We start from the raw sequence: 22,079 nt of genomic DNA on the forward strand, positions 1-22,079 counted from the left end.
TCCTCAGTACTGCCTCTCCACCGTCTTGACCTCAGTGACCTCGTCAAGTGGCCTCATCTCCGGGAACTTGTTTCCTCTTCCCGTCAGGAGAAGCCTGTGGCCTAGAGGATCTCCGTACTCATTTTCGTACTTAAAATGAAAGAGACCCAACTGGTTACTATGGGAAGCTTACGGAGTAAGTGTAGCGACCACAAGGCTCTTTGGTTCTGCTTGCCACTGGCGTCCTTAGACTGTAGAAGAAGGCATTTCTTAGATGGCTACTTGGTCATACTTCATATGTTGATCTTTTTGTAGTCATCTTAATGTTGAAAGACACTGAAAAGTTTTTTGGTGGGTAAATCAGTGATCAATAACTAAACTAGTAGCTTTTGAGAGACGAATTTACAATTTTAGACTGATAATGACAAACTAGGAAATTGGTTCTTCATTACTGATGCAATTTTTTCACATTGAAAGAAATCAAATCCCTGACAGTCTCCTTAAATAAAATTTCTGATCAGTGAAGAATGACAAAGGTTAAGGGTTTATGAGATTGCTACCATTTCTTCCCAAACTGGTCACTTACTTTGTATGTGGTCGGATTTATTAAGCTTGCCTTTCTAAGATGACAGTGATTTCTGAAGTCACATTTATTTTTATAAACCAATTGTCTGGCCAGTGTGTGCACAGAATGGTACCCTCATTTTCCATGTCAGTCCTGTCAGATACATTCCTAGATTTCTGATCCAGAACACACAGAGAAGCCTGTATGACGGAAGGCCTTCTTAGTGAGAGCCTCTCAGGCATGCTGGCTCATTACAGGCGACTTCCTCCAATGGAGGAGGCAGCAGAAAACAGTCAGCAGTTCTTCAGTGTCCATTTGTGTTGTAAAGGAGAAAATGAATTATCAGAAGTTTTAAAACAAGAAGCTTAGAGAGCTCCAAGAGAGTGGTAGGAAACAGGAGAAGCAGGGGGAGCTTACCAGTCCTGGTATGGAGTGTGGAAGAGGAAGGCCAGTGACTGCTAGCATGGGGCAGCTTAGCGACGCCTGAACAGGATACAGGGGTAAGAGAGCGGACAGGCACAGGAGGGGACGCCCTCCGCTCTTGTCATTGTTCCGTTTCCCCGTCTTAGACAGCAGAACAACTTAACACTGTAATTTTATCACAGTGGAACTGATCAGAGATGAAAATGTTGGTTGTATGGTATCAGGGGATTAGCTTTCAGTTCTTTATTGTCCTTGTCATATAGTCTGGTTAGTCTCAAACATACAATCCCCCTGCCTCAGTCGTTCAGGTGCTTGGATTACAGGTATGGCCAGCCACCAGTCTCTAGTAAGTCTCAGTTTTTGGTATAAGAAAGATCCATTCTATGTGATTAGTTAGCACAAAGTGTTGCAGTTAGAGTGACCTTATTTCCATTCTTCATGATGGCCTTAGACCTCTTAAGGGCACTTCGGAAACTTTCACGGGAAATAACTTCTCCAAGTCCTCAAAATATTTCCATTTAAAGCATTGACCTATTAATTGATTTCTTCTTAACATGAATGAGTTTTTATGCTTAAGTAGAACAAATTTTTCATGGCCATATTAAACCCATCCTCCTTCTAATCTACCCCCCCCCCCCAAAAAAAAAAGAAAAAGAAAAAGAAAAGGCTGAGGCCTGGTGGGAAGGTTTGCTTTTAAATTGATTCAGTTGTAACTGAGCAGTGGTTGATACTTTGACAGCAAGGTGTCTCTTAAACATTTTATGCCACTTGAACTAGGTATTTCTAAGAGTTGCCAATGCTTTAGGCCCTGATTGCATCTCATTCCTGCTGTGAGACATCTGCAGCTCTCTTAAGGGTTTCTGAACGTGCCACTGAATTTTACTCTCACACATTTTCTTTTCTCGACCCTGATGCTATAAAGAAATCAATCCTTTGGAAGTCTTAAGAAAATCAACCAAAGGACTAACAATGAGAAAGGGTAAGTAAAACACCACCATTGGTGGCCTTCTTTCACCTCATCAAAACTGGGAGTTTCATACCTATTTTGCGCCACAGATGAACTCTTTGAATTTATCAGAGATAGAAGGTCAAAGGAACATAGTCCATGCCATTTCTAAAGGGTGGCCATACAGTCCACTACCAAATCTTCCCATCTGTATTTTATTAAATAATTAAAACATGTGTCAATTTTTAATATGAATCGAGAAATGTAAGGGAAAAATTACAAGATGAGAGACACGATGTTCACTGGTTTAAATCAAGGACCTCTGTGGAAACTAATGTAGATAAGAAGCCAGAAAATGGTGTGGGGAGACAGATAGGGCAGTCAGTAAGACATCTGCTGGACAAGCATGTGGGTATACATTCATATCCCTAGCCCCCATGTGAAAGCCTGGTGAGGGGAGAGCATCTGAGACCCTGACATCTAGGGAGAGGGAGACAGGGATGCCTGAAGCTTGTTGACCAGCAAGTGTAACTGGATCTATGACCTCCAAGTTCAGTGAGAGACCCTGCCTCAAAAAGTAAGGTGGAGAGCAATAAAGCAAGAGACTTGATGTTGTCCCCTTGGATTCACATGCATACACTCGTGCACATATACCCACATGCACACATGGCATGAACACATACACGCATACCACACCACACAAACAAACAAAGATAAGCCAAGTATAATTAAGGAGAAGGTCTTTCTGCTCAGTTGTTTCTAGAGACATCTGATACCACATTCAGGGACGCTCTCATTTATACAGTTAGGGTTACTACTGCTGAGAGGAAATACCGTGGCTAAAGCAACTAGAAGAGGAAAGAAAGGGTTTATTTAGCCTACATTTCCACAGCAACGTTCATTGTCCAAAAAAGTTCAGAGAAGGAACTCAAACAAGGCAGGAACTTGGAGGCAGGTGCTGATACAGAGGCTGTGAAGGGGTGCTGTTTACTGGTTTGCTCCCTATGACTTGCTTGGTTTCCTGTAGAAGCCAGGACCACCAGCCCAGGGATGGCATCATTTGTAATGGGCTGGGCCCTCCCCCATGAATCACTAATTAAGAAAATGGCCTACATACTTGCCTGCAGCCTAATTGTCTGGAGGCATTTTCTTAACTGAGGTTCCTTACTCTCAGGGTGACCTTAGCTTGTGTTAAGTTGACGTCAAACAAGCCAGCACAAAAGTTTTCAGAGAATATTGCAAATACTACATGTAGTGTAGCTGGCATAAGTTTTTTAATTTGAAAATTCATACAGTATGTCTGATCACCATTTCCTTACCCCCATTTCTTTACAGATTCCTCCACCTCTTCACCTACCCAACTCAACACCCACCTTCTTCCTTCCCTTCTTCCTTCCTTCTTTGTTTCCTTCCTTCCTTCCGAAATGAACAGGCAAATCCAAAAACAAAAAAACAACAAAACCCCAACAAACCTAAAAAAAAAACCAATGAAAAAGCACAAGAAAACACACACACACACACACACACACACACACACACTAAAAACACAAAATCAGAAACTATAATATACAAGCAAAAAAAAAAAAAAGAGAAAGAGTAAGATAAAAAAAATGACCAATACTAGACAAAAAGAAAAAAATAACAAAAATCCTACAAAAACAACATTGAATTCATTTTGTGTTGCCCATCTACTGCCGGGCGTGGGGCCTACCCTTAAGAGGGGTTTATATACCCAGTGACACTCTACTGGACTAATTTTCCCTTTGCAAGCAGTTGTCCATCAGAGATGGCTTCGTGTTTAGAGATGGGGTATAATTGTCCAATTCCCCTTCTCAGCACTGGAGCCTCATCTGGCTTGACTCTGTGCAGGGCCACAGTCTATCTGAGTTCATATGTGTGTAGTGTTCCTGGGCAGAAGACACTGTCTCTTTAGTGCAGACGTAAGTTTTGATGACATTTTTTTTTTCCTCCCAAAGAAGTCAAGAGCTCAGATCGGTTATCAAAACAAATGCCACGGCAGATAGAAGCAGCAGAAGGTGAGAACTGCTTGAATCTCTGAGTCTCAGGCTTCTTCTGGCTTAACTGGTGACCTCAGTGGGGAGGAGGGAGTCATAGCTTCGAATCTGTCTTCTCTCTTTCATGTCTTCTGCAGCCCTGTCATTAACTTTGAAGAGTATATTGTGTTTGTATCTAAACATATTTATACATAGTACAATAAAATCTTGGAGATTTACTTAACTAGATTACTTAGTCAATTTATACTAAAATAAATTTGATATCAGAATAATTTTCTCCAGAGAAATAATAATTTAATGAGTTAATTATTAAAATAGAGAATGGATGTTAGGGTTGGTCTGATGCTCGTATTTTGATGCTAACTACTGGCTCACAAGACCTGGTTACTGCCCTATCCTTATTGTACAAACCTGCCTAAGACATTATTCCTGACTAGTTGATTAAAAGGCTTAAAACCTAGGCAGGGCAAAATGGGGTAGGCGTGGCTAAGGTTCCAGGCTTTGGGTTCGGAGACTCATGGGAAACAAACAGATGGGAAAAGAAAAGGAAGGAGGTCACCACAATGGGTTAGCATAGCTACATGGGCTGGAAGGAACGGCTCCAAAAATGGCGTGGAAAGAAATACCAAGATGGAAAATATAAACAAGTACTTATAAGATTATGGACAGAAGGTAGCCTAGATAAGGATAGCATTGGGTGGGGGCTGGGAGGTGGGTGGTGAGGTTATTGAGATAGCATAGGTGGAAATATCTGCCCAGCCCAAGGTAAATAAGGCAACTATAAAATCTAATGTCTGTGTTATATTAATTGTGATAGTGGGTTAAGTATTACCACTATAACAATTATAGGGCTAATAATAAATGATATTTAGTCCAACACTAATTTAAATTTGAACAACAAGTGGTGCCCAATGTGGAGCGCCATTTGTTGAAAGACTATTAATATTTTATATTGATTTATATTTTAGTAAGGCAGCGGTTACTCTCTAACCAGCTATATATCCAAATAACCACAGAGAGACAGGGGGTTATTTAATTAGCCTAGCCACAATGCTGCTCAATAATTACTCTATCCTAAACCTCCAAGCTAGTATAGCTTCCTCCCATTCAGATTTCCCACATTTTACTTGCCTTTTAGTCATATTCTAGGTCTGGTTTATTTTTCCTGATGTTTTCCAGTCTTCTCCTCATGGGTCCCACTTGCACTCTCACCTTTCTTCTCTCCTCACCGGACCAGGATGTCCCACCCTATTCTCTGCATTGCTCAGCATTGACTGGTTGGCTTTATTGGCAATACAGAGAACAAATGGTGGCATGTTTACACAAACTTGAGACAGGAGATGCTCAGAATAAACACTGAGATGCAATGTTCAGATTGAAACCAGATAGTGGGGGAGAGAAATCAGCATTTGAATAAACAAGGGTAAACTGTATCCATTCCACAAGAACATTATGCCATCAAATGGATGATATATATCTAGTTCTATCTGTAATCTAATTTTATGGAAACTAATCCAAACATTCTTTTCATAAGAGGTAAAGAGCTTGAAAATGTGAAGATCAACCCGGGAGGACATGAAAATACCACTGGGTATGTCTCACTAATGTCTTTAATTTTTATTTCTACATAATCATCAGAAGACAAATGAGTTGACTTTTTAGCTTCATAACCACATTCTAAAGTATGGAATTATCCAAAATGGTGGGAGATGTGGCCATTCATGTGTATCTGCTACAAATGTATTTATTTTAAAACAATTGTTGCAGTATTTAATACTGAGTTATTTTTTCTACTTGGTTTGGGGTATTGATCTCTTTTTAAGGATTGATGGGAGAGTAGAAATGACCTAAGGAATGCAGTCTTCATGTAGCTTCTGAATTCATATCTGGGATGACAGAGACAGCCAAGCCTCCCTAAGTCACCTCCTTTAAGGATGGTGGTTTCGTCCAGCAGCCCCGGGGGAGGCTGGGCCAGTGCCTGGGCAGGAGTAAGGACTCCGTGCTTCTTCCCCAGTCCAGGGCTAGGATGCAGGCATTGTATCCAAACCCCACTTCTACCATCCCCCACCGCCACTCTGAGCACAGCTTCTCTGGGTTCTTACAGGGGGAGCCTGTAGATCCGGTAGGAAGGGAGTCTTTATGCTTCTGACTATTTAATGAGTTTTTGTTTTTTCAATCTTATTCTTTGTTACTTATAATAATTTACTTGGAGGCAAAAGCTAGTCAAAAGGTTTGGATGTGGGCATGATTGATAGGTTTAGATGAGGACATACTTTTTTAGTATTTTCAATACTGTTAAGTTAGTATGTTGTTAACAATATCTTTATTATTAAAACAAACAAATAAAAAAAGAGATCGTATCAATTTGTCAAGTATCAATTTTTATTCAGTCCGGTTTTAGTGGATAACACAATCAAACTTCGCTTACTTCACTGTGGCCCATTAGAAGTGACCTCACTAGATGGATCTGAAGACAAAGTTGTACTTATATTCTGAGAACAATACAGACAGTCCATATGTGTGTGTGTTGTTAGCAAATTAACAACCTTAAGTGGCCCTCAGCCCAAGATACGAGAGTTGTCGTTTATGGTTAGAACGTTAAATGTTCACACTGGTGTAGATAACTTTTACATTTATCACTTCTTCTTAATACTAAGCTACTATTCATTTGCTTCATGTTTTATTTTAATGACATTCATTAGAACTCACTTCCTTTTCCAAAGAAAACAAGACCTCGATGGACTGATTAAAGGGAATCCTGAAACAAATAGTCCTGTGAAGAGGTAAGGCATCTGAAGCGTCCCTTTGCCAGGCATTTGGTAAGCACGTTAGAATGCTAGTGTTTAGGACAGTGAATTGACATTCAATGCCAAGTATATAAATGCTTGTGTGTGTGTGTGTGTGTAGGGGATAGCATGCATGGGAACTGTGTTTTGAAAAGGAACTTGTAGCCATGTAGCTGCATCATTTATGCATCAAACAATTCCCTGAACTCTTTTCCACTTGGTTAACTCGGTATATGATATTATTTGTTGTTTCAGAGATGCGTCAGCAATGAGTGCCCCAAAGGCTCTGCTGAGAGAGCAAAGGCTCAGCTAGCTAAGAGCTGCCGCGCGCTCTGCCAAGCTGCCCTGTGTTTGGCCATGTGGCACAGTCAGAGGCATAACCACCCAGTTAATTAGGCAAAACAACCAGATCTTGCATACTTGCTGAGAGAAAAGTGTTGGCCTCTTTGGCTTCATAAGTGGTTCAGGACAATGGTGGGGACATTTTAATGTGAACAGGGACCCTGGAAGCCCTGGAAAGGAAAGGGTTTATTTCACCTGAAAGAGAAATCAAGGCAGGAACAAACAGGCAGGGATTTGTGCAGAGTCCATGAGGTAGTGCTGCTTCTTACTGGTTCCCTTCTCATGGCTTATTCAGCCTGCTTTTTTTTTTTTTTTTTCCTGACAAGGTTTCTGTGTATAGCCCTGGCTGTCCTGGACTCACTTTGTAGACCAGACTGGCCTTGAACTCACAGAGATCCACCTGCCTTGACTCCCTGAGTGCTGGATTACAGCGTGTGCCACTGTGCCCAGCTTCAGCCTGCAGTCTTATACCACTTTTTTTTTTTCTAGCCGATTTAATGTGTCTGGTTTTATGTTGAGATCTTTGATCCACTTGGACTTCAGTTTTGTGCAGGGTGATAAGTATGGACCTACTTGCATTTTTCTACATGTAGACATCCAGTTGGACCAGCACTATTTGTTGAAGATGCTGTCTTTTTTCCATTGAATGGATTTGGCTTCTTTGTCAAAGATCAGGTGTCCATAAGTGTGTGGGTTTATTTCTGGGTCCTCTGTTCGGTTCCATTGATCCACCATTCTGTTTCTATGCCAGTACCATGCAGTTTTTAAAACTGTTGCTCTATAGTACAACTTAAGATCAGGGATGGAGATACCTCCAGAGGATCTTTTATTGTAGAGGATTGTTTTAGCAATTCTGGGTTTCTTGTTATTCCATATGAAGTTGAGAATTTTTCTTTTCAGGTCTGTAAAGAATTGTGTTGGTAATTTGATGGGCATTGCATTGAATCTGTAGATTGCTTTTGGTAAGATGGCCATTTTTACTATGTTAATCCTGCCAAGCCATGAGCATGGGAGATCTTTCCATCTTCTGATATCTTTTTCTAATTCTTTCTTCAGAGACTTGAAATTTTTTTTCATACAAGTCTTTGACTTCCTTGGTTAGGGTTACTCCGAGGTACCTTATGTCATTTGTGGCTATTGTGAAGGGTGTTGTTTCCCTAATTTCTTTCTCAGCTCTTTTGTCTTTTGTATACAGGAGGGTTACTGATTTTTTTGAGTTAATTTTGTATCTGGCCACTTTGCTGAAGGTGTTTATCAGCTGTAGGAGTTCCCTGGTATAGTTTTTGGGGTCACTCAGGTATACTATCATATCATCTGCAAATAGTGATAATTTGACTTCTTCCTTTCCAATTTGTATCCCCTTGATCTCCTTCAACTGTCTTATTGCTCTAGCAAGGACTTCCAGAACTATGTTGAAGAGATATGGAGAGAGTGGGCAGCCTTGTCTTGTCCCTGATTTCAGTGGGATTGCTTTAAGTTTCTCTCCGTTCAGTTTGATGTTGGCTATAGGTTTGCTGTATATTGCCTTTACTATGTTTAGATATGTGCCTTGTATCCCTGATCTCTCCAATACTTTAAACATGAATGGATGTTGGATTTTGTCAAAGGCTTTTTCAGCATCTAGGAAGATTATCATGTGGTTCTTTTCTTTCAATTTGTTAATATGGTGGATCACATTGATGGATTTCCATATATTGAACTACCCCTGCATACCTGGGATGAAGCCTACTTGGTCATGGTGGATGATATCTTTGATGTGTTCTTGTATTCGTTTTGCGAGTATTTTGTTGAGTATTTTTGCATCAATGTTCATAAGGGAGATTGGCCTGAAGTTCTCTTTTTTTTTTGTTGGGTCTTTGTGAGGTTTAGGGTACCAAGGTGACTGTGGCTTCATAGAATGAGTTTGATAATGTTCCTTCTGTTTCTATTTTGTGGAATAGTTTGAAGAGAACCGGAGTTAGCTCTTCTTTGAATGTCTGGTAGAATTCTGCGCTGAAACCATCAGGTCCTGGGCTTTTTTGGATGGGAGACTTTTGATGACTGCTTCTATTTCCTTGGGGGATATAGGACTATTTAATTGATTTACCTGGTCCTGATTTAGCTTTGGTAAGTGGAATCTATCAAGAAAATTGTCCATTTCATTTAAATTTTCAAATTTTGTTGTGTGTAGACTTTTGAAGTAAGTCCTAATTATTGTTTGAATTTCCTCAGTGTCTGTAGTTATGTCCCCCACAAGTTTTCTTTTTTATCAAAAATATGTTACTATTTTCTATCTTAAGTGGAATATAATTCTAATTTTTTACTTTTTCAATAAGGTCCTATCAAACCCCTCCTAAATCAGGTCCATTTTTGCCTTAAGGCATTTACACATACTGTTCCCATTTTCTGGAACTGCTGTCACCATGTTGTCTTCTTTTCAGACAGGTCATTTTTGACTGCTGGATGTAATTAAATTATACACCCCACTTGTCCTCAGTACTACAAACACCAAATACTCTTTTTAAAGGACAGCGTGTATAAGCTAGCTGAAAAAATATGCCATTCACTTAGATGTCTGGCTATGTCCTGCCTTTCCCCAGCTTGGAACATAGGCCTCAAATAGGCTAATTCTGTGTCTGTTTCATTCACATCCATTCCACCACTTGGTAGAGCCTAGTCCATTGATCTTTGCTCTTTGTGGATTGCAAGAATGTATATATACACTACATCAACGACTCAGTTAAGCTTCAAGTGGTATATCATTATAATAATTAGATCACATTAATTAGTTCACTTTCTTTATTGGCTTTGCACATTAAGAATTTAAATGGTCTTATATAGTTGGGGGGCTCATTGAATGTTTACAGGGGTGAAGTCTTTGTAATACAATGAAAGCAAACTCCCAACCAGCACTCTTAAAGGAAGGGCTTATAGTGCCTTGCTGACCTGTTATTTATTTGAACACTAAAATCTTACAATTGTAACCTGGGAAGGTTTTCTAAGACCACGCGATTGCGATTCAAATCCCACAGGCTTCATTCAGGTGAAGAACCAGGGCTAATCTGGAGTGCAGCAGTTTTTTCTGTGGGGTTAATTGCTTCATTATTGTTACAATGAAGGTCCACATACGTTCCTTGCTGTCTTCAGTCTGAGTTTGACTTCTTGAGACATCTGGATCAAGCAAGAACTTGGGTCAACATCTGGTTGCTTCTAAATATTGAATCTTTGACGTTGTGTAAAGGAAATCCTAGAGACATCTTCGTGGGGTCATCGAGCAGGAGAGAGTGTTAACGCTCCCGCTCAGGAGGCTCTTCTCCCCACATGGCAGCCTCTGTAGATCAGAGGAGTGGTTTCTGGTGAGACATATGTGAGAAGCACATGCAAAATCACTAAGAGAAGCATCACTCCTTTAAGATCAGAAGCAGTCGTGTGGTTAAGGCCAGGAGTAAAGTGCTCAAGTGTTTTCAGTGACGGTGGAGTTCTTATTCCAGCCCTTATGGCTTAGATTTTGGTACATTCCAGAAGTCTATAGACTTCAGTTTTTTGACGGTTTGTTCCTAGAACAATCAGTTATAATGTGTGTCATTCTAATGAGTTATAAACACCAGAAGTAGATACCATGCTGTATATAGTACATTGTAAACAAATTGGTTTACATTTGTAAACCATTCATTCATCTTAATGCAGTTTTCTAACAGAAAACTTATCAATGAATGCCAATAAAATATGGATTTAAAACAGTTTCTTTTATACATGTTGGAGGTTGCTACCAAGAGAGAATGTTATCTGGAATGTACTATGAAACAAGTATATGGACTAATGAACACTGTTTTGTGTAGTTGGCAGTGGCTAACAGAGTACCATTAAGAGCACTGGAGTAGAGGACACCCTATTCAGATTTTGCTAATAGCCAAACGTCTGCATAGAATATTGTCTCCCCAAGTCTCAGTGAGTTTCTGATCTACATTAATCCCTCCACCCCTGTACTGTCACCTTTAACTCTTTGGCATGACCTCAATGTGCGTTTACACTGTTTCTAAGCCTTAATTGGTAGTTTCCTTCTGTCAGCTGAAAATCTCCCCTTAACCACTCCATTTTTTTTTCAATGTTTCTCAGGGGCCAGAGCCTTGACAATCTGATCAAAGTCACCCCAGATGCAAACCGAAGTAACCAAGGGTGAGAGAATTATGTCCTACCTCTCCTTTCCCGCATCAACATGTAGCACTATGAAAGAAGGAGCTGGGATGCTTGGACCCAGAGAGCCTGAAGCTCACTGTTTGCTAGATGGGGTACTGAGCCAGTCCCATGGTCACTGGGCTGCAGCTGACAGGCACAGTGGGAGGAGCATGAGCTTAGTCTTTCTTTGCAGCAGATAGCAAGAAGAATCAGAAGGAGTAAGACCAAAGCGCTGTAAATGGAAATTATTATCCAAACACCATCTCCTTGTGACTACAGAATAAGCAAGAAAGCGTGGATGCTTCTGGAGGCAGGACATGTTTTTGGATAAACAATTGCTTTGTTCCAAAATAAGCTAATTAAAAAAAAAAAAGTTCTATTGTGCCCTAATGTTAGGGTTTGTTTTGAGACTAAATGAGAAACTAGGACTGTATACCAATCATTTGTATGAAAGTTAACTTTTATTCCTGTACGCAGGTGATTTAGACCAGTACTGATTTCTATCAAAACTTAATACTAACATTTATTTTGAGGACATATGTATTCATAGGATTCAAAGCAAAATGGCAAGTTGATTTCATTCCATTTTTATTGAGTGAGTTTTTGTCTGGTTTGTCTGTTTAAAGTTCCCAAAGAACTTAATGATTTCATCAGGGTGAATACAACAACAGGAAAAAGTTTTCAAGGGTAATATTTAATATGCCCCTCCTTGTGGTTTCATGCTAACCAGTGTTTATAAGCATAATGAAATCATCAGCTAAGTTGGCTGATCCTGACGGAAGCAATAATTCTGACTGTATATCTAAGACAGCAGAGATTGCTGTCAGGTAATTTCCAGGACAGTGAAGGTCCCTCTGATCATTTAGGTTCAAGTTGTTCTCCAGCGCACACAGAAAACACTGTTATTGGTCAGTTCCTTTTAGCGGAAGGACGGAGCAGAAGTGGGGAAGCACTCTGGGCTAGAGCCCACATACAGGAGTCTAGGTCTGTTCTCAGACCAGTTTGCTTAGCTTTCTCATCAAACTGAGTAGCTGAGGATGCCTGATCAGTGGACACTTCCAGATCCAATTCCACCGCCACATTTCAGCAAAACGCCTGGCGTCAAGGCGTTAGTAATTATTTTATAATAAAAGGTCAGTTTTAACTAATAATTTCAGCCATTTGACGTAACTGATATGGTTATTTCTTCTATATTTTTAAGGTGTCAAAGTCCTGATAATTTCATCAAAGGGGTGCCCGCAACCGACCAAGCTAACCAAGGGTAAGACTTAGGAAATATTTATCTCTCCTTTTTTTTTTTTTTTTATTGACCCACTCTTAAAAATAAAAAAGTGCTTTATATGGTCCTAAAACATCCCCTAGAAGGGATGAAAAACCGGAAACTGGTACGTCACCAACCCACAGGCTGGTAATGAAACCCTGACAGGGGGTTCCCTGGCTGTGGACCATGGTGGAGACAGGAATCCCTCGAACCACAGTGGTCAGCTTATTTCTGCATAGAATTTGTATTCCAGAGTAATGGGAATCCCCACGGGATAAGGCAGCATCCTAAAATGATTTCCTAAAACCAGGCAGCTGAAGCAGAAGTCTGCAGATTACAAAAGGTTTCCCTGTCTACTTTCTCCTTTTATTCCCTTTCTTCTTTTTGTCTAATACCCAACCAGTTCTGAAGTTAGGAAGTCATTTTAGTGTTTGTGTGTGTGTGTGTGTGTATAAACGGTGTGCACACGTTTCTGTCCTGATGTATGCGGGTCTATGTATGGGGCTCATACATGTATTGTCTGTATGGAGAGGTCAAAGGTTGACATAATGTGTCTTCCCCAGCTGCTTTCATCTTAAAGTACTGAGGCGAAGTCTCTTACTTGAACCCGAAGTTCATTGATTAGAATAGTCTAGCTAGAGTTTAGCTTTTCTCGCTAGCAGCTTGCTGTAGGGATCTTCAGTCTATTCTCGCAAGATCCACCTTACCTGCCTTGCATCTTACATAGGTACTAGGATTCTAAATTACCGTCTTTATGCTTGTGTGCCAAGTGCTACCCGCTGAGCTCTGTCCCTGTCCCAGGAGACCGTTAAAAAAACACACTCAGTTCATTGAAAAAAAAAAAAAAAGACATTTATCTTTCATACAGAAAGAACTTTCCCTATGATATACCATGTCAAGTAAACAAAGAACCATACTGCCATCCTGTAACTGAATCTTTAGTTCTAAGTTGTCCTGAGATTTCATAACCTAACTGAGAATAAAACCTTATTGTCAGATGCTGACTTCAGCGAAATAATAAATACTTTACAGTGAAAGTATACAACCCAACTTGGAGCTCTATAGCTTCTGTTTGGAATGTCTATCCTAACTATTAGAACAGTAACTATAGAGAAACTGATTGTGATAGACAGGCTTTGCGTCTGGTTCATTTTGCTGAGTGATTTTTTATTTGCGAATTTTGCAGAATGAATTTTATTTTTAAGAAGAGGATTCAAGTCACACTGGAGTTTTAAATTACTAAATATCAAGTTGATTTGATATTAAGGCTAAAAAGTATAAAGTGATTGTTCTTGGTTGACCTTGTTAGGCATTGCAATGTATTAACTTTCAGGAACCAAGACCTGGACACTCTTATCAAGGTGACCCCCTCAGCAAACAAAAGGTAAGTTTTGGGAGATTATTGATTGACAAATACTCCAGTTTATGTGAAAGGAGTAAAATTATTTGGCTAGAGAGGTCTCAAAGGAGGGGATAAGAAAGTAGAAGATGATGTGTTACCTTGTAAAATACTAGACAGGGTTTGCTCTTACTATTGCTTCCAATCATTTCACTTTAATATTGTTTAAGATGATAATACAGATGCTAATTCTGTGTAATTACTACTTGAGAAATTCCTTGTGACACCATAATCACACAAGTACATTAATACGGCAAATTCTTAGTTAATAAATTATAAGTGTATTAAAAAGAACAAACTCAAGATTATCAGTTTACTACTCTCTCATAATCATGGGGACTAATATTTAAATGACTTGTGAGAATTGGCAACATAACAGGTTTATACTTAATTAGAATATTCTTGCATGACATTGAATTTACTTCTGTTCTTGAGAAATTAAGGCCATTTATATATTGGAGCACGCACACACACACACACACACACACACACACACACACACACCCCAAAAGCATGGTGGTGAAACTCCAAGCTATCACCCATAAAGCTGCTGTGAAAATCATGTGGTACAGAACATCCCAAGGGGAGGGGCTACTGTGAACATGAGGAGGAGGAAGGGCAAGGGCATGGAGTCCACCAGCAGCTATCCTGAGTTTCTTCTCAGGGATGCCCCAGGGAAGGAGTGAGGATGCTTGCAGTTTTTGTTCAGGCTCACCTCCAGCATTTCTTGGGGATTTGCCTTCATGGAGTGTCTTGATCCTTATGAATCTTTTCTTTATAAGGGATGGTCCTAACCGCCCCTGTGCTCTCAGAACTTGAGGATCAGGTAGAAGTTACAGTTCAAAGCCATCCTGTGGCTCTACAAAGGAAGTAGGAAAACCTTATCTGAAAACAAAACAAAATACACACACACAGACACAGACACACACACACACACACACAGTTGGAGAGAGAGAGAGAGAGAGAGGGACAAAGAGGGAGAGAATTTCTTATTGACTGACCCATTCTTTTACTTTGTTTTAGCAATCAGCACAGTCTTGATGAACTTATTCACACAAGCCCCAAAGCTGTCAAAACTACTGCCAGGTGAGAGAGATTTTTCTTCTTCTTAACTAAATATAATTTGAATATAAATACCATAATCATTTTATGGAAAAACTGAATGAAATTTTTGAAGTACCTGGAGACTTAAATGTTAATTTCAGTATTCAGACATGGCAAAATACAGGCAGCTGAAAATTTTATATAATGGGAACAACCAAGAAGTGAGGCAGGGCCATAGGTGGGCCAGGAACTACCACCTTCTGTTTGGTTTGTAAAGCATTAATGCAAGACTTGATTCTCAAGCTAAAGCTTATTCATGATAGCTAAGCAGTATACCCAGAGTCCTTGTTTGATACACCATTCGTATTGCATTTTCTTCTTTGTAGAAAAGTGTTTTCGGGGGAAAGTAGAAATTTTATGTGGCTTATTGCCCTTTAAAAGGCTTATGCTTACAAGAGGAATGTAAACTTCAATTTGATAATTCTCTGAGGAATGTCTCTAAGTTAGTTAAATTCACTTTTCGTGTCTCATTATATATACTTCACATTATTTATATATGTACTTATTGTATGCGGTCTCAGGAATATTTTCATAATTTTCACTTTTAAGTTGTGTTGACACCTATAAAAATCATAAAAATCTTATAGATGGAATGAAGGAAACTTGGAAAATCTTAGCCCAGTTGATGGGAACAATTTTGAAAAGCACTCTTCCAGCTAACTCGGCTTTGTAGAAAAGGGAATAAGGACTCTTCCAGAAAGGTTAAGCGATTTGGCCTGGGTCACAGAGAAAACTCAGGGAAGACTGATAGTTCCATGATTTCGAAGGCAGTAAATAGTTACTGAGCACCTACTGGGTTCGCAGCCATCACTGGGTCTCATTTGCTTGCACGTTAGGCGTAATTACAGGCCGTGGACACCAAAAAGAGTTTGGTTGTCATACTCAATCTTATTAAAAGCGGGCAATTAGCATAGATTATAGCTAATTATGTACCGGGGGCACAGAGATGTTACTCAGAGACAATAATAGGTTGTCAGTTTACTCTGTTACCTCTAGGAGCCCCATGTACTGCTGGCGGATTGTACGATGTATTGTCAGTGAGTTGAATTTAAAAAGAAAAAAAAAAGAAATGAAAAGGCTGTTCTCATAAACATTACACAGAGTAACATTTGTATTTTGGGGGTAGATGTTAGAGAGGTAAGAGCTGCAGGCAGTGTCCGGTCCAAGCTCCTCATTTACACATGACAATATTGAGACCTGAGCGAGAAACAATCCGTCTTCTCTGAGGTCCCATGGTTTCCAGCCGAATTCTGTTCTTTACTCCACAGCACTGAGCCCCTAATAATCAGATAAATGAAGGTCCATTAAATGTCTCAGAAAACACAGGAGGCCAGATCCTAGCTGTGGCGATACACAGCACTGCCTTCTTGAAAGTAGTGCTAGCACAGAGCTTGTCTTTATGTTGGCTTTTGCTTCTCAGACTTTGGGTATGCTCCTTATTAAAAAGTTTATAATCAATGAGCAGCAATCAGCACACACAAGAATAAACCAAATGGAAAATATTAAAGTTCTCATGTTGTCAGTGCATTGTTTCTTGCAATTTCTCTCTCTGTCTCTGACCCTCTCTCTGTGTGTTTGTGTGTGTGTGTGGGGGGGTTCTTACTGGGCTTTATATAATACTGGTTTGAATAGAATATCATTGTTTTAGGCCTTTAGATAAACAATCTTGTTTTATGCTCAGTAGAACATGTGGAAAGGTAAACGTTGACATTGTTTTTGTAGTTCCTGCCTTTATTCTGAATTATGCTTATGGATAGTATATGCAGTCACCCCAAAATCCATTGTGATTGATATTACATGTAAACAAGCCATGACTTTTAAGCACACTCGTCCCTCTACAAGGTTTTATTCCTTGTTATTTCTTTTTTCTCTTAATATATTAAGTTGACTTGATTTTAAATGCTTGCATATTTGTCATCATTTAGATTTCTAATGGATTTTCAAGACTATTTTCTCACTTAATCTTCAAAGCATTTATTTTGTAACCAAATGCTTCCAATTAACTTATTCTGAGACATTAGGTTTTTAGTAATGCTTCTTTGCCAACGACTCTTTCTATTATGTTATAGATTTTTTTAAATTGAAAATATTATTCTTGAGGACAACTCAACACTTTAAAATTCCAGGTTGAGATTTTCCATCTAGTAGGGAGATCTGATTACTCTGAGAAGATGTCTTCAGGTCCTGGAAGCCGGGATGGGCACACATTCCATGCAGAAGGGGAGGGGAATGTCACCTTTGATCAGACTGATGGTGACTCACTGATAAACGGCTTCCTCTCTGTTTAGCTCTGTAGAAACTTCTTCATTAGTAAAATATCTTTACATTTATCAATGCAAGTGGTGAAGGGAAGGAGATACAAGCAAGTTGCTGCCCAGATGGTACTGGAGAAACATACTGTCGCTCTTGCAATCCTTTGTCACGGCACATGACATGTGACTCTCTGAGTATATATTTATGAAATGTTGAAGAACAAATAATCCAATTAAAATAGGCAAATGGGCTGAACAGGCACTTCATAAAAGAAGTATGAATGCCCAGTAACATAACAGAAAGATAATCATAAGTGAAATGCTCTACTGTAGTCAACATGGCTTTATGGAAAACAAAATACAAAAGCAACCGTTGCACACTATTTGTGTGACTGGAAATTAGTCTAGACATTAGGGAAATCAGTATGGTCTTTCCTCAAAAATCGAAACCAGAGCTGCCATATGACCCAGTTTCACTCTTGAGCATATATAGGAAAAAATGTCACCTTTCAAAAAAAGATACTTAATGCAATGCAGTGGAGTTTGCATCTTGATGCATGAAAGCTTAAAAACAAAAAGCTGAAACAAGAAATAAGAGAGTTCAGGAAGATTTATTACCTGCACCAGGTAAGGAAAACACCAGGTAGGGGAGTCATTTCCAAAGCAATAGTCTCCTTAAACAAAGAAGGACCATATTGTTCACAAAGCTTATGCATATTCACACGGAAGAGCAGATTCAGTTCAGCCCCAGTTCAGGCTGAGCATCCTTAGAACAACATGAGCATTGTTGAGCAATCTGTGACCTGAGCAATTTCAGGTCATGGAGCTCACAGGAGACAGATGCTGGATAGAGATTCTTTTAAGCACACTTAGCTTATTTTACCAAAAGTTTCAGCCAAGGTAAAGGAAAAACATAATTAGGAGGTGTGTTAATGCAGACACACTTGTCCCCAAGGTTCCAACTCACCTCACAGTACTTGCACACTCATGCTTACTATGGCACTTTTCCCAGCAGCTAAGATATGGAGTCAGCCTAGCGGCCCATCAGTGAACGATAAAGAAACCAGATCAGCACAAATCCATGTGTTCATGTGAGCATTATTCAGCCATAAAGAAGAACAAATTATATCATTTCCAGGAAATGGCTGGAGCGAGAAGGTATCATGTTAAATAAAACCTCACAAATAAAGGAAGACAAGTCAAGTGTTTCCTCTCACGTGTGTAAAGAAACCCCCAAAACAAAACAGAAAGGCACTGACAGCGGAGGAAGGGGTTGTTAAGGGGAAGAGGCTTGGGGAAGGAGTGAGAAAGAGAAGGTTGAAAGCAAGTCGAAGAAAGCGTGATGTGATCAGAACATGCTAAAAGGCAGGTGTGGAGAAGTGACAGTGACATCCATTGATTTGTATGATCAGTGAGTGCTAATAATTATAATTAAAAAGTTTTAGAGTTTAAATGCGCAATTCTTAGGCCTTAGGACCAGAGCTCAGGATGTGAATCTGGTGGGGCAAATGCTGTTTTGTAGCTGAGAAAACAACCACGCAGTGGATGTTTAAGAGGATAGTATTTTATAAAGCGTGAATCTAACGATGAACAACTGGGTTCAGTTCAGTTTCCGCAGTCATTATAAGCTCGTGATTGTGATGGCTGGGTTTATGTTTAGGACATCTCAGCTTTTGAGCTCCTGTGTTTAATATTGATCCGATCTTTAAAATGGCAAAGCCTTGAGAACCAGTTTGTGTCTTCATAACACTGAAGTGTGAAAAATGCTAATCGTTAGATAGTCTCTGTAGAGTGCTGAAGATGCACACCCTGGTAGATTGCTCTGAAAATGAAGTGTGTGGGCTCAGAGCAAGTTCTGAGCATAATTCCTCCTGCCTCAGGAAGATTCCAGTGCTGTTCTCAACATTGCTATTCTTGACCACAATGATGTATAATGATATGATATGATATGATATGATATGATATGATATGATATGATATAATATAATATAATGACCCTTTAAGGGCCATTTCCCTAAACCCTTTTGCCTCTGACCCTTAATGCTCTGTCTTTTTCCCCTCAAAGACACCAAGATCTTGACAAGTTCATCAAAGTAAATCCTGATGTCCTTACAAACAACCAAAGGTAATAAAATTTTTAGTGAGTTTTGATCAGGAAGAACATTCTGTTTTATTGTCCTTACTAAAAATAACTGTATTACTAACCTGTTTTCTTTCTGTTATTGCACTGAAAGAAACAGCGGTCTGGATGACATTATCGGAGGGAGTCGTACAGTGACCAGAAGTGATCAAAGGTGGTAACACTAAAGCTGCTAATGCGCGTTTTTTAGCTGTTTGTCTTATACGAGATAAATTTTTATTAGTGCTATTGATCTTCCATGACCAAATTGCCATCACTAACCACACTCTTTCACTATTTTAAACAGCCAAGACTTGGACAATATTATTAAAGTGAAGCCTCCTGCTCTCAGAAACACAAATGGGTAGGTGACCTTACCTAACTGATGTTGATGCAAGGCCCCAGGGGAGGAATTTTCTCTAGTTTTCTTTTGTTTCCAAGGGCCCCATTTGTAACCTGCATGCCTCCTGTCAACGCCGAGACATATTGCACTCTTCTTGAACTGATTGCTTGGTTTGGGGGTTCTAAGCTTCTTACTTGTACCAAGACAACCCGATGTTTGTTCCCTTAAGAAAAAGGAATTTCAAGGCTGAAGTGAAAAACGAATAAAACTAACAAGAAAAAAAAATATATTTTGAGGAAGCCAAAACAACTTGGAAAGGATATTTAAGGTTGTTCAAAATTCCCGATCCTAAGCTTGTGTGGTCTCGCAAAGCATCGTGGCACATTTTAACCTTGAGCTTACACCCTGAGTTTTGAACCTATTCCACAATTTTCTATTTTTTAATTAACATAGAATTACACTACTATCTTCCTTCCCCTGCCCTCGTTCCCCCCCACCAAGATACCTTTTCTGCAAACCTCTCTCATGACCCACAACTGTCAAATTGGTAGCTTCTTTTTCTTTACTAGTGCTATGTACACATATGTACATGTATGTACAAGTATATAAACACAACCTACAAGAGTCCACTTTTATTGCTTGTGTGTATATAGTTTCAGATGATCACTATGGATAAGTAGAAAGGTAGTTCCTCCCTAGGAACTACCCTTTCCCCCTCTCCCATCAGTCAGTCATTGGTTTCTATAGTTTTGGTCTAATGGTGTGACCCTGTGAAATTTCTCTGTCTCACACTATCACATCTGTTAATATCACCAGTGTTCTAGTCTTATTGATGCAGCCATTTCTAAAACAGACTGCTTCACAGCAGAATTCCTGGTATCATGACTCTCACAATCTTTCTATAACCTCTTCTATGGAGTTCCATAAACCACAGACGCAGGAGCTGTGACACAGATGTGTCATTTGGGACTAGGCTCCCCACAATCTGCTGATTTCTTCATTGTGTCTAGTTTTGGTTTACTGTGATGCTCTCCATTTGCTATAAAGAGAAGCTTCTTTGAGGAGGAGGAGGAGGTAGCTATATTTATCTGTGGGTATAAGGATAAGATTTAGAATGTAGTAAGGAATTACGCTGGTCTGCCAAAGTGAGGTAGCAGATTATTTTCTGAAGTCTATGATCACCCTAGCCTCAGGAAGATGTCTAGATTTCTAGTATAAGAAATGACTTTTTTCCTGTTGAGTGGGCCTTAAGTCCAATTATTTGGGTGGAGTTGTTTTGTTAATAGTAGAAGGTTTGGGAGATTACAGTCACATTAGTAACAGGCCTAATAGCCATGTTATGCAATGTCTGATTAGGGGAACAAGCTCTCCAAAGCCTGCCTATTCCCTATCACTGCCAAATGTGTTATATTGGCAATGGTAACTCTTACAGGAGTCCTGCCTTTGATTTTACTGCAAGAGGAAATTTTTATAAAATGTAGCTTAATTTTAGCAACTCTTTGTCCAGAAATCCACAGAAAAAAAGATATTTTTTTTCTTATTCTTATATGATCACTATTAAAAGGAATTTAAAAAACACTTTTTTAGACAGCTTGGTCGGCTAAGCTAGCTTGTCTGACTCTCCTTTATTAGTAGATTTGATGATAAATAGCCAAGAATTAGCTTACAAAAGAGAAACAGAAAAGACAGCTCTTTTAAAAGAGTGAGTTTATGGACTGATTCAAACATCTGTATCTACCGTGTAAGCATGCTGCCCTCTTGATTTCGGTGTAGGGAAAGAAAGAGAATTTTAAAGCAAATCTAAGTAGGATGAGCCATGGCAAAGCCCCTTTGTCAGTGTGACGAGACAGAGGACCTGTGCTTTTGGTGGCAGCAGAGAATCAGAGTACTTCTGTGTTGGCTTTGCACACATTTCCAGCAGCTGCATATTTAACTCACGGTTAGAGACCAAATAAACTACACTCATTCATCAGAAATATATACAGGCATCCCTGAGACCCTAGGAATACAGCAACCAGAACAAATGCAGGTGTGCAGAGCATTTCCATTTATTCAATGAGAAATAGCATGGCTCTTAGTGGTAATGTGAACCAGCACTAAAGAGAAAGAGGTCATTATCTGCAGCCAGTAAACTGATGTTAGATTAATTATTAATGTTCTCAATTTCTGCTTATGGACAGCTACTGAAGAGTACCTCATATTGCTAGTGATATAAAAGATTTCCTGGTTAAAAAATAAAAGCATCATTCACATAAAGCAAAAAATGATTTTTATTTGTGGTCAGAGTTCTACTTTCCCTGTTTGTTGACATATACTTTCCAAGATTTTAGTTCTGTGCCATGAGGAAAGGTTCTGCCTGTCTCCACACTGCACATTTCTCATATTTATGC

At 39.4% G+C, this 22,079-nt stretch overlaps 1 protein-coding gene across 2 annotated transcripts in view; it reads left to right on the forward strand.

Moving 5' to 3' along the window:
- The window catches only part of Scel (sciellin), a 99,790-nt gene that overhangs the window by 57,312 nt on the left and 20,399 nt on the right, over positions 1–22,079 (forward strand). Inside the window, exons 15-25 of one of the 2 annotated variants that reach the window (XM_021662852.2) lie at positions 1,890–1,946; positions 3,890–3,949; positions 5,463–5,519; positions 6,652–6,711; positions 11,152–11,211; positions 12,413–12,472; positions 13,806–13,856; positions 14,895–14,957; positions 19,293–19,352; positions 19,462–19,521; positions 19,654–19,710. In XM_021662852.2, the coding sequence (XP_021518527.1) occupies positions 1,890–1,946; positions 3,890–3,949; positions 5,463–5,519; positions 6,652–6,711; positions 11,152–11,211; positions 12,413–12,472; positions 13,806–13,856; positions 14,895–14,957; positions 19,293–19,352; positions 19,462–19,521; positions 19,654–19,710 (645 nt within the window). The remainder of the gene's footprint in view (positions 1–1,889; positions 1,947–3,889; positions 3,950–5,462; positions 5,520–6,651; positions 6,712–11,151; positions 11,212–12,412; positions 12,473–13,805; positions 13,857–14,894; positions 14,958–19,292; positions 19,353–19,461; positions 19,522–19,653; positions 19,711–22,079) is intronic. The other variant, XM_060391568.1, reaches the window with a different exon arrangement.

This window comes from Meriones unguiculatus, chromosome 9 (genome assembly GCF_030254825.1).
Source record: "Meriones unguiculatus strain TT.TT164.6M chromosome 9, Bangor_MerUng_6.1, whole genome shotgun sequence".
Lineage (NCBI taxonomy): Eukaryota > Metazoa > Chordata > Mammalia > Rodentia > Muridae > Meriones > Meriones unguiculatus.